Source organism: Bubalus kerabau, chromosome 2 (genome assembly GCF_029407905.1).
Source record: "Bubalus kerabau isolate K-KA32 ecotype Philippines breed swamp buffalo chromosome 2, PCC_UOA_SB_1v2, whole genome shotgun sequence".
NCBI classification, from domain to species: domain Eukaryota; kingdom Metazoa; phylum Chordata; class Mammalia; order Artiodactyla; family Bovidae; genus Bubalus; species Bubalus kerabau.
Genome location: NC_073625.1, coordinates 56,732,278 through 56,747,608, shown reverse-complemented (window position 1 = coordinate 56,747,608; position 15,331 = coordinate 56,732,278). Strand labels below are relative to the sequence as shown.

At 40.8% G+C, this 15,331-nt stretch overlaps 1 protein-coding gene across 6 annotated transcripts in view; it reads right to left on the bottom strand.

Moving 5' to 3' along the window:
- The window catches only part of APP (amyloid beta precursor protein), a 307,623-nt gene that overhangs the window by 101,528 nt on the left and 190,764 nt on the right, over window positions 1–15,331 (bottom strand). For all 6 annotated transcript variants that reach the window (XM_055567762.1, XM_055567763.1, XM_055567759.1 and 3 more), the window contains one exon: window positions 4,188–4,321. In XM_055567762.1, coding sequence (XP_055423737.1) covers window positions 4,188–4,321 — 134 coding nt within the window. The remainder of the gene's footprint in view (window positions 1–4,187; window positions 4,322–15,331) is intronic.

The following is a 15,331-nucleotide window of genomic DNA, read 5'->3' as shown; positions in this document are numbered from 1 at the left end:
ATAATTATGGGGTTTTTCCTTTAATGTTATTATTGCTAAGTAGTTCTAAATCCTCTGGTGACTCATTAAAAAAAATAAAGTGTCTTTCCAGATACATTAGAAGTTCTATGGTTAAAGACAGGTTTTATTTTTATTTAGGTAGGTGAAGCCAACAGATGAGAAGACCACTGCCACTGAAAAAACTTTAAGTCACAGTTCCCAAGAGGAGGTGACATGTCATGCCATGTGGCAGAGGGCAGGGGGGTTGAGGGTGACACAGGAACGCACCAGGGAGGTCAGGAGGCAAAGGGAGTGAAGGAAAACTGTGGTAGGAACTTTCACTATGGCTTTTGTGGGAAGAAATGTGCAAGGCAGGGTAAGCAGGCTTAACGGGTATAAAAGTGGCTAGTGTGAATACTTTGGATGGGCGCTGGGGTACGGGGGCTGTCCCGCATTGTCTGATACTTAGCCTTGGGGGGTGGGAAGGGCAGGTGATAGTGGACTGAAGTGTAAGAGACTGTAAAGAGGGTAGCTGAGGGGTACGGCCTTTGGATTGGTGGCTGTGTGTATGAAAGGAGCCCTTGCAGGCCAGTCATCTGCTAACCCTAGGAAGTGGCCAGCCCTGGGAGGGACAATCTCCCTGGGATTAGGAAGGCCTCAGATGTCAAGTCACCAGAAAACTAAAAAGCTATGATCAATGTCCTCTACTAAAGACAGATTATGATCTTACAAAATTTATGCCAGGTTCATGAATCTTGTTCAGTGTTTATCAAGAGAACTTTGAAGTATATGCACTAAACATGACAAAAATCAGCCACATCTTCTGATATTTACACAGAATATTAACACCAAAAAAGTGTGGTTGACTTTAACCTGAGATCTTTCTTCATTCACTCATGTATGTTTCTTAAATATAACTTTTCCTATTATTTCTTCATATAGACTACAAGTTGGAAAGGTGATTGGAAGTAAGTGATGGACACATATTTGTCTAATGACTGAAGAATCTAGAAAGGGCTAAAATCCTCAGTATTATCTACCTCTAATTGCTCAGAAGGTTAAGAATCTGTAAGCAATGCAGAAGACCTGGGTCCGATCTCTGGGTTGAGAAGATCCCCTGGAGAATTCCATGGACAGAGGAACCTGGAGGGCTGCAGTCCATGGATTGCAACCAACACTTTCACTTTCAATGCAATATCCAGCACCTGGTAGCAGGCATACCTTAATTTGTAGTTGGTATTACTACATACAAATTCTAGAGGAGGAAATGGCAACCCACTCCAGTATTCTTGCCTGGAGAATCCCATGGGCAGAGCAGCCTGGCAGGCTATAGCCTATGGGGTCGCAAGAGGCAGACATGACTTAGCAACTAGACCACCACCACATATGAATTAGCTGTTTTGGATATGAATTTTTAATTTGTTTTGTTTTAGAAACAACGCGATTTTTAAAAAGCAACTTTTTTTTTTTTTTTAATGGCAATTTTCCAGTATTCTTGCCTGTGAAATCCCATGGACAGAGGAGCCTGGCAGGCTACAGTCCATTGGGTTGAAAAAGAGTTAGATGCGACTGAGCATACATGCCAGACATCCTGGAATGTGAAATCAAGTGGGCCTTAGGAAGCATCACTAACAAAGCTAGCGGAGGTGATAGAACTGAGCTACTTCAAAGCCTGAAATATGATGCTATTAAACTGCTGCACTCAATATGCCAGCAAATTTGGAAAACTCAGCAGTGGCCACAGGACTGGAAAAGGTCAGTTTTCATTCCAATCCCAAACAAAGGCAATGCCAAAGAATGTTCAAACTACTGCACAATTGTACTCATCTTGCTAGCAAAATAATGCTCAAAATTCTCCAAGCCAGGTTTCAACAGTACATGAAGAACCGTGAACGTCCAGATGTTCAAGCTGGGTTTAGAAAAGGCAGAGGAACCAGAGATCAAATTGCCAACATAAGCTGGATCATCGAAAAAAGCAAGAGAGTTCCAAAAAAACATTTATTTCTGCTTTATTGACTATGCCAAAGCCTTTGACTGTGTGGATCACAACAAACTGTGCAAAATTCTTCAAGAGATGGGAATACCAGACCACCTTATCTGCCTCCCGAGAAATCTGTATGCAGGTCAAGAAGCAACAGTTAGAACTGGACATGGAACAACAGACTCTTACAAACTGGGAGAGGAGTACATCAAAGCTATATATTATCACCCTGGTTATTTAACTTATATGCAGGGTACATCATGCAAAATGCCAGGCTGGATGAAGCAAAAGCTGGGATCAAGATTGTCGGGAGAAATATCAATAACCTCAGATATGCAGATGACACCAATCTTATGAGAGAAAGCGAAGAGAAACTAAAGAGCCTCTTTATGAAAATGAAAGAAGAGAGCAAAAACATTGGTTTAAAACTCAACATTTAAAAAAAACTAAGATTATGACATCCAGCCCCATCACTTAATGGCAAATAGATGGGGAAATAATGGAAACAGTGAGAGGCTTTATTTTTGGGACTTCTAAATCACATTTTTGGGGTTTCCTTCATAGCTCAGTCAGTGAAAATCTGCCTGCAATGCAGGAAACCTGGGTTCGATTCCTGGATAGGGAAGATCCCCTGGAGAAGGAAATGGCAACCCACTCCAGTATTCTTCCCTGGAGAATCCCAAGGACAGAGGAGCCTGGCAGGTTACATTCCATGGTGTTGCAAAAGTCAGACATGACTTAGTGACTAAACCACCACCAAAATCACTGCAGATGATGACTGCAGCCATGAAATTAAAAGATGCTTGCTCCTTGGAAGAAATCTATGACCAACCTAGACAGCATATTAAAAAGCAAAGACATTACTTTGCTGACAAAGTCAAAGCTATGGTTTTTCCAATAGTCATGTATGGATGTGAGAGTTGTACTACAAAGAAAGCTGAGTGCTGAAGAATTCATGCTTTTGAACTGTGGTGTTGGAGAAGAGTCTTGAGAGTCCCTTGGACTTATGGAGATCCAACCAGTCCATCCTAAAGGAAATCAGTCCTGAATATTCATTGGAAGGACTGATACTGAAGCTGAAGCTCCAACACTTTGGCCAGCTGATGGGAAGAACTGACTCATTAGAAAAGACTCTGATGCTAGGAAAGATTGAAGGCAGGAGGAGACGGGGATGACAGAGGATGAGATGGTTGGATGGCATCACCTACTCAATGGACATGAGTTCAAACAAGCTCCGGGAGTTGGTGATGGACAGGGAAGCCTGGCATGCTGCAGTCCCTGGGGCTGCAAAGAGTTGGACACAACTGAATGACTGAACTGAACTGAGCACACATGCATGATTTTAAAAAACCAGGGTTTTCAGGCCAGTGTAGTGAAAAAAGCATTGTACCAGGAGCAAGAAATGCTTGGGTTCCAAATGCCTCTCTGAGAAGCCAAACTCTTGAACCTTTATTGCATTATCTATCATTTATAGGATGAGATGACTAATGGGACTAAATCATTATGATGTACTCTGGTTTTAAGCTCCTATAGTCTTATGAATTAACTCTGTAAGAAATGTTAGGCTCAAAGTTTATTTCATACAAAAATATTCATCTTTGCTAAAGAACATTTTAAGGGATTTAAATTTATGACATCATGGTTACAGGACCACCCTAAACACAGAATGACAAAACCATCAAGAAAGGTGTACGCACAACTTAATTTGTGCCAACAAAATTTTACTATAGTGTTATACTAAGATCTTTCCTAGGTGGCAAGTTCAAGGAGAATGCAAAAAACCCCAAATCGGTGCCCTTATAGCAAACACTTAAAATTAAAATATTATGTCTTTGCTATGCTAAGTCACTTCAGTCGTGTCCGACTATGTCTTTAAGATCTGGATCAAATTAAAGGCCCTTACCCCAGGGGGCTTCCGTAGTGGCTCAGTGGTAAAGAATCTACTTGTCAATGCAAGAGACAAGGGTTCGATCTCTGGGTCAGGAAGTTCACTTGGAGAAGGAAATGGCAACCCAGTATTCTTGCCTGGGAAATCCCATGGACAGAAGGAGGCTGGTGGGCTACAATCCATGGGGTTGCAAAGAGTTGGACATGATTCAGCGACTAAAGAACAACCACCACTGACCCCTGGGCATCCGTTAGTCACAGGGCCCCTGGCGAGACAGAGGCAGAGGTAAATCCAGATTTCCCAGTGTGGTAGGGCTAAAGGATGGAGAGCCACACATACCTGGGACATCCTCTCGCGGTGCTTGGCCTCCAGCCTCTCCTTGGCTTTCTGGAAATGGGCGTGTTCATTCTCATCTCCAGGCGTCTCAAGATACTTGTCAACGGCGTCAGGGGTGCTGGCTGCTGTTGTAGGAACTATAACACAGAAGGAAAGAAGGTTTAAGGAGAGTGACAGAACATCCAGTCATTTCAAAAGAAAACCTTATTTTCTGATTATTCCAGAACAAAGAATTTAGTAAAGAAGCACGAACAAGATGTTAATGCCGTTTAAGAGACCATGAGACATTTTACAGCACAGTAGGGGTGTCTTTCACCCCTTTCAAGAATAGGGTGAAGGAAAATCTTGAAAATGGTTTTTTTTGGTGATTATAATATCTTTAAAATTCCCTGCAAAACAAGCATACATAGAGCAAAAACAGTTGGTGTTTAACACAGATATGCTGCATCAGATCCCTATGTTTTGAGACAGTAATGTTTGTAATCCTGAAAGTAAATGGTGGTATCAACATTACACCTTAAGATTTCTGAAAAGGGCAAGAAAATCTCAAAATCAGCATACTGCAGAATAACTGCACCTCAGAATGAAGAAAATCCTGCACTAGATTTTAGATATCTGGTCAGAAAGTATCTGAAACATTACTGAAAAATTCATAAATGTCAATACATTCATTTTTGAAATCACAAAAGGAGCTTTCTGTCTTCACAATTTGGCAATAGTCAACCAATTCATTATAGCAGTTGTCAAAAGGAGACTGATTTCAATTTTGAATTCCACTAACACTGCTGAGGGATATTCCTGAATTGCAACACATACTGCTATATTATGTGGAAAAATAAATACCCATAAAATTGAAGAGTGTATGTACCATAAAGCAAAAATGTCTGAAACTCATGAGCCGAGTAAATTATAATGCCTATACCAGCAGTTTTACAAAAGATCAGTAATGACTAGTGAGAATTCAGAGTATTTATGAGCTTATTTAAAAAAAAAAAACCAACATGAAAAGAAAACAAGATTTTGATTTAAAGAAGAAAGCATGTTCAACCCGAAAAATGAAATTAGGTGTTTTCACTATATTCTCAAGCCAAATCAATTTAAGTGTTTTATTCAAAAGATTAGTCAACCATCACCAATCTAAGTATTCTTCTTTGCTAACCTTACCTGATTACTTGACTATTATGTTTGAGATCTAATATTCCAAAAAGAACTTAAATGAGAAGAATTAATTGCTAGCTCATTTTGAAGCTAAACAGTAAGATAAGTGTTTTTTACACATGTTTGGAAGATTGAAGGCAAAAGGAGAAGCGGGGGCAGAAGATGAGATGTTTGGTTGGCATCACCGACTCAATGGACATGAGTTTGAGCAAACTTGGGGAGATAGTGGAGGACAGGGAAGCCTGGAGTGCTGCAGTTCATGGGGTTTCAAAGAGTCAGACAGAAGTCCATGACTGAACAGCAAGGGGAAAAAAACATCTGGAATGTTCCCATCTAAAGGCTCTAAAACAAGAAAGCTTTCTTGTTATGTAATTAAATAATGAATCTAATCTTAAAGAGAGAACTATTCATTCTTATTTCTTCCCTTCTACTTCAATCACTGTGTAATAATTCTTTTCTAAAAAAATAAAAGCAGTTTAGATGTCAATCCAGATGTTTTTTTGAAGTGGAAGGAAGGAGGCAGGGCATATTACTGGAATTTATTTCCCCAAAACACTAGGGGATTTTTGAGTCAACTGGTCTGAAATTGGCAGAGGGTATACGTATTGAAAGACATCGGCCCCCATCTTCTGTGTAATAGACAAGGGAGTATGTATTCAGCCACAAAAAGGAAGAAAGGAGGAAAAGAACACCAACTGTGTAATCGGGCACACCATGGTTTCAATCACAGCTTGATTTGGTCTTTCTTAGATGAGCTGTGACCCAGGGCAAGTGACTTAAGCACTCCATGTTCCAGTTTATTCATCTATCCAGCAGTGACAACATGCCAACGTATCAGGAGTGCTGGGAAAATGAGATGCCGCCCCACGTGTCTGTCACTCCACAGAAAGGTGGTACACAGGGCGCTTCATTCACGTTAGCACCCTGCCCTTCTCCTTGGCTCACTGTTCTATCCTAATTCAAATCTTAGCACTTACCCTAACCACGGGAAGAACCAGCTACTTTTATTTCACATCTACGGAAAATGAATTACACATAGGACCATAAGGTACCATGGAGAGGAAAAAAATATGTACTTTTCTAAAAAATCTTCAGTACGACTTGCATAAAAGGCTGAAATTACTAAAAATGTATCCTAATTTTTAAGACTGAGAAATAATTTTCAATTAAGTTTTTTTTGGCTTAAAAAACAAAGGTACATGTTTTTCTGCATCAACTTAAGCAAATCAGTATGCAATATGCATATATCGATATGCGTGTCATGTCCCCACCTGACATGGAAGTAGTATTTAGCATTTTTCCCAAGGTTTTAATCATTTTCTCATCTTTGCTGATAGCAAATGAGAACAAATTAAGTTCTTTTGGCATAGTATAATCTGGCAGAATGCTATAATTAGGCTAGCTGTATTTTACATTTTGGATAAATGAAAATGTATAAAGGTTTAGGGTCATATTCACAGATGATAACCAACAGTTGTAATGTGCTGTAACCATAGCATGGCACCCTGTTTGGAAAACTGAAATTGTAAAAGTTACGAGTAGGAAGTAACTTATGGTTTTCTCCAGCTCTTATAATTTGCAAATCCACTGTTTTATGGAAAGAGAGAAACACTACAATCTGAATCCACTGTAATCTTATTAGCCTAAGTTGAAATGTAGTTTTGTAATATTAAGAATTAAAGAATAATGAAGAAATCAGCAAGCAAGTTATATTAACAGGATGAAAAATATTTAAAGTATTAAAACAAATTTTGGGAACAAGGAAGTAAATACAAATCTTTTATTACAAATGTATTTCATTTAATTGAGGAATCTTTCTCAGTAAATCCTTGTTGCTGGCCCCTGATGCTTCCTTTGGTTGAGGACTTTAAGAGAAGCTGTCTTTCTTTCCTTTTCTTTTTAATTTTTTGGCCATGCTGTGGCATGTGGGATCTTAGTTCCCCAATCAGGAACTGAACCTGTGATCCCTGAAGTGGAAGCTCAGAGTCCTAACCATGGGACCACCAGAGAATTCCTTCTTTTAATTTTTAATTCAAACTTCTTAGTCATTCACACTTGCCCTCTATCTCAATTGGTGTAAGTCATTGAAAATTTCCTGTACTTACACCAATCAGAAATCAGATCACTGTCTAGTCAAGGAGAGATGAATGATACATCTTCATATTTTAAAATGAATGTAGTATACTGTTATGACTGCCCTGCAGCTGGTGAGGAGAAAGGGGAAAATGTTTCAAGTTTGTTCAGAGAGCTCAGCATCTATGTCCTTAATTTTCCTACATCCTACAGACATGGTCACACCAGGACTGGCCATTATTTTGTGATTGAGTCCATGGTAGAACAGAGAGATGATAAGAAGCATGGCAGGCAGGGGCAGGAAAGCCTGTGCCTTACTACCCCTACCCTTTCAAGGTGCTTCCTTTGGGGGAAGGAACATCAAGGAATGTCAGGAATGTTCCAGGCCACAGGGGAACAGGAAGCTGTATATCACTGGTCACTTAAACCACTTTAGAAAATAGAAACTAACTGGAGAGTTTATTTTTGTTGCATTTTTAAAAAAAACAAAAAACACAAAGCAGTTATCCTGTTCAGAGACCTCTGAGATTCCTTAAAAACTGTGATACAAGCTCAGATTTCCAGGTTGGCCAAATAATAATATCCTCCATTCATTAGTGTCTACCGTGCTATGGACTTTATTGTGTTCTCATTTAATGTGTGGGGAGGAAAAAAACATTAGCCTGTTACACGTTTATTGTGTAGAAAGGAAAGACTATCAACAACTTACTCACATCCCTAGACACACACAAGTAAGTCTGAATTCAGGACTGGGTAAACCATGAAGAGGCTATAAAGTTAATGTTTAAGCAGGAAGGGGCTAATCCATCGACATGTCTGGGGAACTGGGAAGGGTTTGGTTTGTTAATGAATAACCTGTATTGGCAAAAGATATGCTTTGTTATGATAACCGCTAGCCTATTTTCTAACAAATAGTTTCCTGCTCTGAATACTATCTGGTGGATGACCCCCAACCAGTGTTCAGCAGCAGCAGTAGGGCTATGATAAACAGAGGTCAGGAGAGAGAGCTCCTTGAGCTTGAATCTGAATGATCTTTTAGCCTGTGGTCTCTGTTTACCCTCCTTTGTGCCTCCTGCAAGAATGCCCACTCGGTCTATTTGCCCTTCTGCAGAAAATCAGACTTAACCATCTTCAGCTCTAACTTTTGACCTCCAGCTGCCAAATCATTAGCAGCCCACTCAATCATGTGCATAGACATTTAACTTTTAAGGGACCTTCATATTGCTTTTCTTAGTCTAGTCTCATCACAGCTTCATAGAATATAGTTATATTCCTTTTAATACTAAGAATGGGTGTCTAAAGTAATACCAAATAAAACCACGCAACAGAAATGCAGTTTCGATTCATAGCATGTGACTGCCGCAGTCTGAAACATCCTGCTTCCAAGAATTCAGTGGCATTCTGGGTGAGTAATGCTTTCAAGAAGGTTCATGTTGTTTTTCTTTTTTGCAACCCTGGGAGGTTAGAGGTATCTGAGAAGCTGCATAGCGGCTGGGATGTAGACTCCGCTGTCTCGAGTGTGTGCCTGTTCATTTCTTTATTCCTCCACTGAACAAATCAACAAATATTACAGCCTCTAAAACCCATGGCAGAAACCAGTGAGTGAAACAAAGACCGTTTTCCTGGTAGAGTTACCTTCTAGTGAGAGAAACAGCACTGTACACATACCAAGACAACAGTAAATCACATTGTTACAATGTGATCTGTATTGTGAAGAAAAAGAAACAAGAGCAGGGTTAAGGAAAAACAGGAGTGCCAGGAAGGTGGGGGGAGACTGCAGCAGTAAGTGGCCAGGCTCGGTCTAATTGAGGTGAGGTTTACACGAAGAGCTGAACTGAAGTCTTATTTCCGAGTTACCCACTGGAAGAACAGGCAGCTGAAGAAACTAGCGCAAAGGCCTTTGGAGGTGAGTGTGCCTGGCAAATCCCAAAAGGAGCAAGGTCTATGTGACCAGAAGCGAGGAAGCAAGTGAGACACGGCGAAAGGAAAAGGCGACAGACTATGAAGTGCCTTGAAGCCACGATAAGGACTGTGAGAAGCCCACGGTGGTTGTCTGGAGGAGAGAAGACTGATGTGATGTGTTCTAAGAGGATCGTTTCAGGGACTTCGCTGGTGGTTCAGTGGTTAAGAGGTCACCTTGCAATGCTGCGGGTGTGGGTTCGATCCCCGGAAGGGGAGGTAAGATCCCACATGCCTTGGGGCCAGAAAAACCAAAATATAAAACAGAAGCAATATTGTAAAAAAAAAAATCCAATAAAGATCTTAAGAAATGGTTCACATCAAAAATAAATAAATAATAAAAGGACTGTTTTGTCTGCTAAGGGACAAAGCAGAAGGTGATCTTTCAAGAGTATTAATAAAAGATGAAGATGAGGATGGCTTGGAAAGTTAGCAGGGAGGTGGTGAGGGGTTCTCATGGAAGGTACCACCAATGCTCACATACAGAGCCAAGAGAAAGGGCATAGGTTGGCTTCTTTTTCTCACCCCTGAATGCTGTTTCCTAAACCACAGACCACAGGTACCTAATACTAAAGGTTAGTATTGTTTTCACATGTTGGTGAAGGTTCACTTCAGTTTTGATAACGATGCATCCATGCCTGTCACAACATTTCCACTTCACACTGTAATCTCAGTTAATATCAGCCACAGCTCTACTTTTTGAGGGGGTGAGGATGGTGGGGGAGAAAAGTGGATTTGCTTTCAATTTATTACAAACTCTGGTGCTGCACCTGATGTTCCTGCCGCAAAAATCCACTACCATCGTTGGTGACATGGTGCCAATGAAACATTTTCATCCCTTTGTTTCCTCCTAGAAAATTCAGTAATTTAAAGGGAAGTGACTTCAAATAAAGATGCCTATTGTCTTTGGATGTGGTGGCTGTTGTTCAGTCGCTAAGTCCTGTCCGACTTTGCGACCCCATGGACCGCAGCGCGCCAGGCTTCCCTGTCATTGACCATCTCCGGGAGTTTGCTCAAACTCATGTCCATTGAGTCAGCGATGCCATCCAACCATCTCATCCTCTGTCGCCCCCTTCTCCTCTTGCCCTCAGTCTTTCCCTGCATCAGGGTCTTTTGCGATCAGTCAGCTCTTCCCATCAGGTAGCCAAGATGGGATGTGGCAGAGATCCCTTTCTTAGCACAGATGGAGAACCCCTGTGTCAGGGACACAATCAAATTTAGCTGCAAATGCACCAAATGCTCATTTTAGTTCTGATTTTGTAATCATTGCATAATACTCCCTGTCATAGTCATAGTAAAGACAGCAAGAACTGGGTATCAGAGACATGGCCCTGATTGTGCAAAATTGCCCTGATCATTTTGATATTTGTTCATTTCCTCAGTCTCTAGGGGTGACACATAATTTTAAGGCCCAGGATACAAAAGGAGAAACCATCTTCAAACACTAACAACTATGACTACCTCTCTAAGCAGACACCCATGAATGGCATTTAGTCAATATATACATGTTAGATTCTAGCAAGAAAATTTGGTGGGTCTCCTTTCATCAGCAAAAAGGCAATTCATCTCTATGGCATTGACAACCCAAGATGAAAGTAAATTAAGACCTACCCAGTCACTGCCCTATCACTGAAAATCCTATGTTATATGGAGCTAGCAAGGCAGTCACACGAACTGACTGTGATTTATATGATGGGTGGCAACAAGGGTAATTGATATGTACGGAACAAAAACCTGTGAAGGAAGATTTGATGAAAAGATTTCATCTCGCAACATGGCAGAGTGTATAGACTGCCACCCCAACTTTAAAAAAAAAAAAGAAAAAAAGTCTATTCCTCCAACTGCAAAATAACGAAAATCCCTAATGCCTTCTAAGCTCAAGTATTTATCAAGTCCTAGTTAGATGAGACATTTATAATGTGCAAATAAAGTTTGTGATCCTTACATGTGATACCGGACTCTCTACAAGGAAAAAAAAAGAACAAAAGCACTTCCATGGAGACGCCCTTGCATCACGCTTATTTTATAGCCAGTGCAGGCATAGTTGGCAGGTTATCGATGCATTGTGTGGACAGAAGGTAATAAAAATGTTATCTGGGCTGTGTTTACTCTAGTCAAGCTTTATTTCTTTTTTATGTCTTATGGACAAGTACTGATGGGGGAATTTTGTCAAATATGTGAAATGAGATGAATGCTGGTGTGATTTTTATTAATATCTACATCCTGTTTAGCGCAATGCACCAAAACCTAAGAGCAAGTTCAGTCTGAATCTGAAAACCACGCGTGAAGTCACAGTGACATTCGCTGGCAGTCAGGACGTCGTAAGCTTCAGTTACTGTATTTTGGTCAACTTGTCAGAGCTAGGCTCCATTTCATTCATGGGGGACCATAAAGGGATGACTTTCCATAGTCACTTGACGCTCTGTAGATGAATTCAAAAAGTCAAGATCTTCAGTATTGTCCACTTTCATAGAGATTGTCAATCCCCAGGTCAGGAAGATCCACTGGAGGAGGAAATGGCAACCGACTCCAGCATTCCTGCCTGGAAAATCCCATGGACAGACAAGCCTGGTGGGCTACAGTCCATGGGGCTACCAAGAGCTGGACACAGCTGAGTGACGCACATAGCCATGAAAGCCGATAGAGTTCTTAACCTCTATGGAGGTCTTCAGGATAAAACTAGTTTCAGTCTATGTCAGTCTCTCACAGCAATCTTTCCCGTCACTTGTGCATTTTGTTTTATTTAATTCTGGCACATCCTTGAGCCTCATCATATTGATAAAACTGTCAACTTATTAAAGGCAAGTATTGGGTTAACTTTCCTGGGGTCCCTCGAAATTAAAGTTAGTAGCAACATGTCCCAGGCTCAACGGGCTTATTAAATCCGGGGTTGGCCTGCTGGTCTCTTTGGCTAAATAAAGTTTTATTGGAACACAGCTGTATCTATTCATTTACCTATTGTATGAGAATGCTCTCACACTATTACTGCCAAGTTGAGTACTTATAACAGAGACCATTTGCCTGCACAACCTAAAATATTGACTCACTGGCCTTTTATAGAAAATATTTGCCGACTTTCTTTTTCCTGAATTTCATACAATTTTCATTATGGTAAAATATACATAACATACTATATACTATATTCACATAACTTAGAGGTTATTTTGTATGATGATTGTGATGGAACATAATGTACATAATTTTTTTATTAAACTTTTTATTTTATATTGGACTGTGTGTGTTAGTCGCTCAGTCGTGTCTGACTCTTTGCGACTCTATGCACTGTAGCCTGCCAGGCTTCTCTGTCCATAGAATTCTCCAGGCAAGAATTCTGGAGTGGATTACCATTCCCTTCTCCAGAGGAACTTCCCAACCCAGGCATCGAACCCTGGTTTCCTGCCTCGCAGGCAGATTCTTTACCGTTTGAGCTATAGGGAAGTCTTCGATATTGGGGTATAGCCAATTAACAATGTTATGATAGTTCAGGTGGACAGTAAATGGACTCCGTCAAATATACCCATGTATCCATTCTCCCCCCAATTCCCCTCCCATCTGGGCTGTCACATAACATTGAGCAGAGTTCCTTGTGCTATATAGTAGGTCCTTGTTGATTATTCATTTGAAATACAGCAGTGTGTACATATTAATCTCAAATTCCTTAACTATCCCTTTTCCCCATTGCTGACTCTTACTGAGCTATCCACTTCTTCTTTGGAAAGAGCTAAGGAAGAGAGCACACATATAAGAGCATTTTTTTTTACTGTTCTTAGTAAATGAGATTTTTTTTTTTTTAATGCTGGTTTGCTGAGCAAATCAATTGTTTTCAATCTTTGGTTTTTTCACTGTGACAGTCTGGTGGAAAAAAGCATTGCTTTTATCATGACAATTTCTGGATATGAAAGACATGGCTTCTCATACTTGTCAATGGAACAGAATTTATTGGCACTGATGTAGCACATAATTTAATGCACCATTGTATCTTTTAATGCTTTTAATTGTTTTTAGTAATGCTTGGCAGTTTCATAAGAAACATCAGAGTTCCATTAGTATGAGAGAATGTGCTAACAGGAACTAATATTTGCTCTTTCACAATCGGAAGAACAAGAATGGTGAAGAACAATGTTTCAAGTCTGGCCAAAGACGAGATGGCCTTGGCGTTATGACAGGGCACTGCAAAGCTGGGACAGCACCTTCTATTCAAAGGCCACACAGTGGGTTATTCACTGTTTGCAAATAGCCTCTAAGGCAATAACCTCAGAGTTTGGGGACAGTGGTTTGGCCTTATCTGATATGTTCCAATTCCTTTTATATTCTCTGGAAGTGTACTAGTCTATTTTTGTGCTCTCTGGATCATTTTGATGTGCCTAGAAATCAATTTTTACCCCAAATCTGCATGAGGTTAGAGCTAAACCTTTGCACAGACCCTATGGCCATGAAAACGATCCCAAAGTGCATCTTAGATGTCGAGTAATCTGTGTAGCAAGGCTACACGGCCTGTCTACAGATGGCCCTTCTCTACCATAAGTTGGGATTCTATGAAACCAAGATGAAACAGAAGAGGTAAATCATGCACACCTCCAACCCAGGGGGTTGCTGGTTTATTCTCTGCTTCTCTAGCAGTTTACGCTGAAGCAGAAAATTCAGAAGAGCAACTGTACCCTTTCCCTTGCGTGCATGTGTGTTCAGTCACTTCAGTTGTGTCTGATTCTTTGTGACCCTATAGACTATGGCCCACCAGGCTCCTCTGTCCAAGGGATTCTTCAGGCAAGACTACTGGAGTGGGTTGCCATGCCCTCCTCCAGGGGATCTTCCCAACCCCCAGGGATCAAACCCACGTCTCCTATGCCTCCTGCATTGCAGGCAGATTCTTTTAACATTGAGTCACCTGGGAAGCCCAACTTCTCCCTTAACTTGCAAATACCGAGAGCTAGGATAGTGGACTAACAAACCGAATTTCATAAACATCTTTGAGAACTGGAAGCTTCTGACATTCTGATACTTCAGCAATGCCCTCAAGTTTATGGAAGGTTTACCTGTTTCCACCAGCCTGGTTATGTCTGAAATCAGATGTGGGCAAACTACTAGTCTAAGATCAGGGGTTCTCAATGGGGTGCCATTTTGTCCTCCACAAGGCACTGTGGCGAGATCTAGAGACATTATTAGTTATCACAGCTGGGCTGGTGTCACTGCCATCTCATGGGGAGAGGCCAGGGATGCTGCTAAATATCCTCTAAGCACAGGACGGCACCCACAATGAATTAAATGACCCCAAATGTCAACCGTGTTGAGGCTGAAAGACTTTGTGTTAGATGTCATTTGTGCCTCAACCCCACTGTAGGGGAAGGGGCCAAAGATGAGTCATTGGTCATTCCCTTTGGCCAGACCCTTTGGTGCAGCTGGCTGACTAGAAATTGGCATGGCACTCTTTGAGATTAAAAGCATCTGTTTGCCTTTTGAGAAACAGTCTGATGGGAAGAGCACTAGGGAAAAAAAGATCATACTCTCACATTTGAAACATGAACTTATCAATAAATATTTATGCAGAAATTTTATTGTTCATAAACACTGCACTGGGCCAGCTGAATGTGAAACCTTGGCATCGTCCTAACCCACAAAACCCAGGTTTCATAAGATTTGTAATCCCAATGGAAAAGGGATTTTTTTAAGGATTCAAATCCATAAATTTATGAGTAAAATCAAAGTTCTTAGCCTCAGGTCTCTACCCTCTCTACTTGTAGTTTATTATTTTTAAAAACATATTGCATTTTTCCCTTTATTTTTGGCTGCATTGGGTCATTCCTAGTTTTGGCATGCAGGATTAATTGCCCCACTGCATGTGGAATCTTAGTTCCCAGACCAGGCATCAAACCCATGCGCTCTTCATTGCAAGGTGGCTGTTTAACCATTGGACCAACAGGGAAGTACCTCTACTTAGGGTTTAGATTCTCATCTATGAT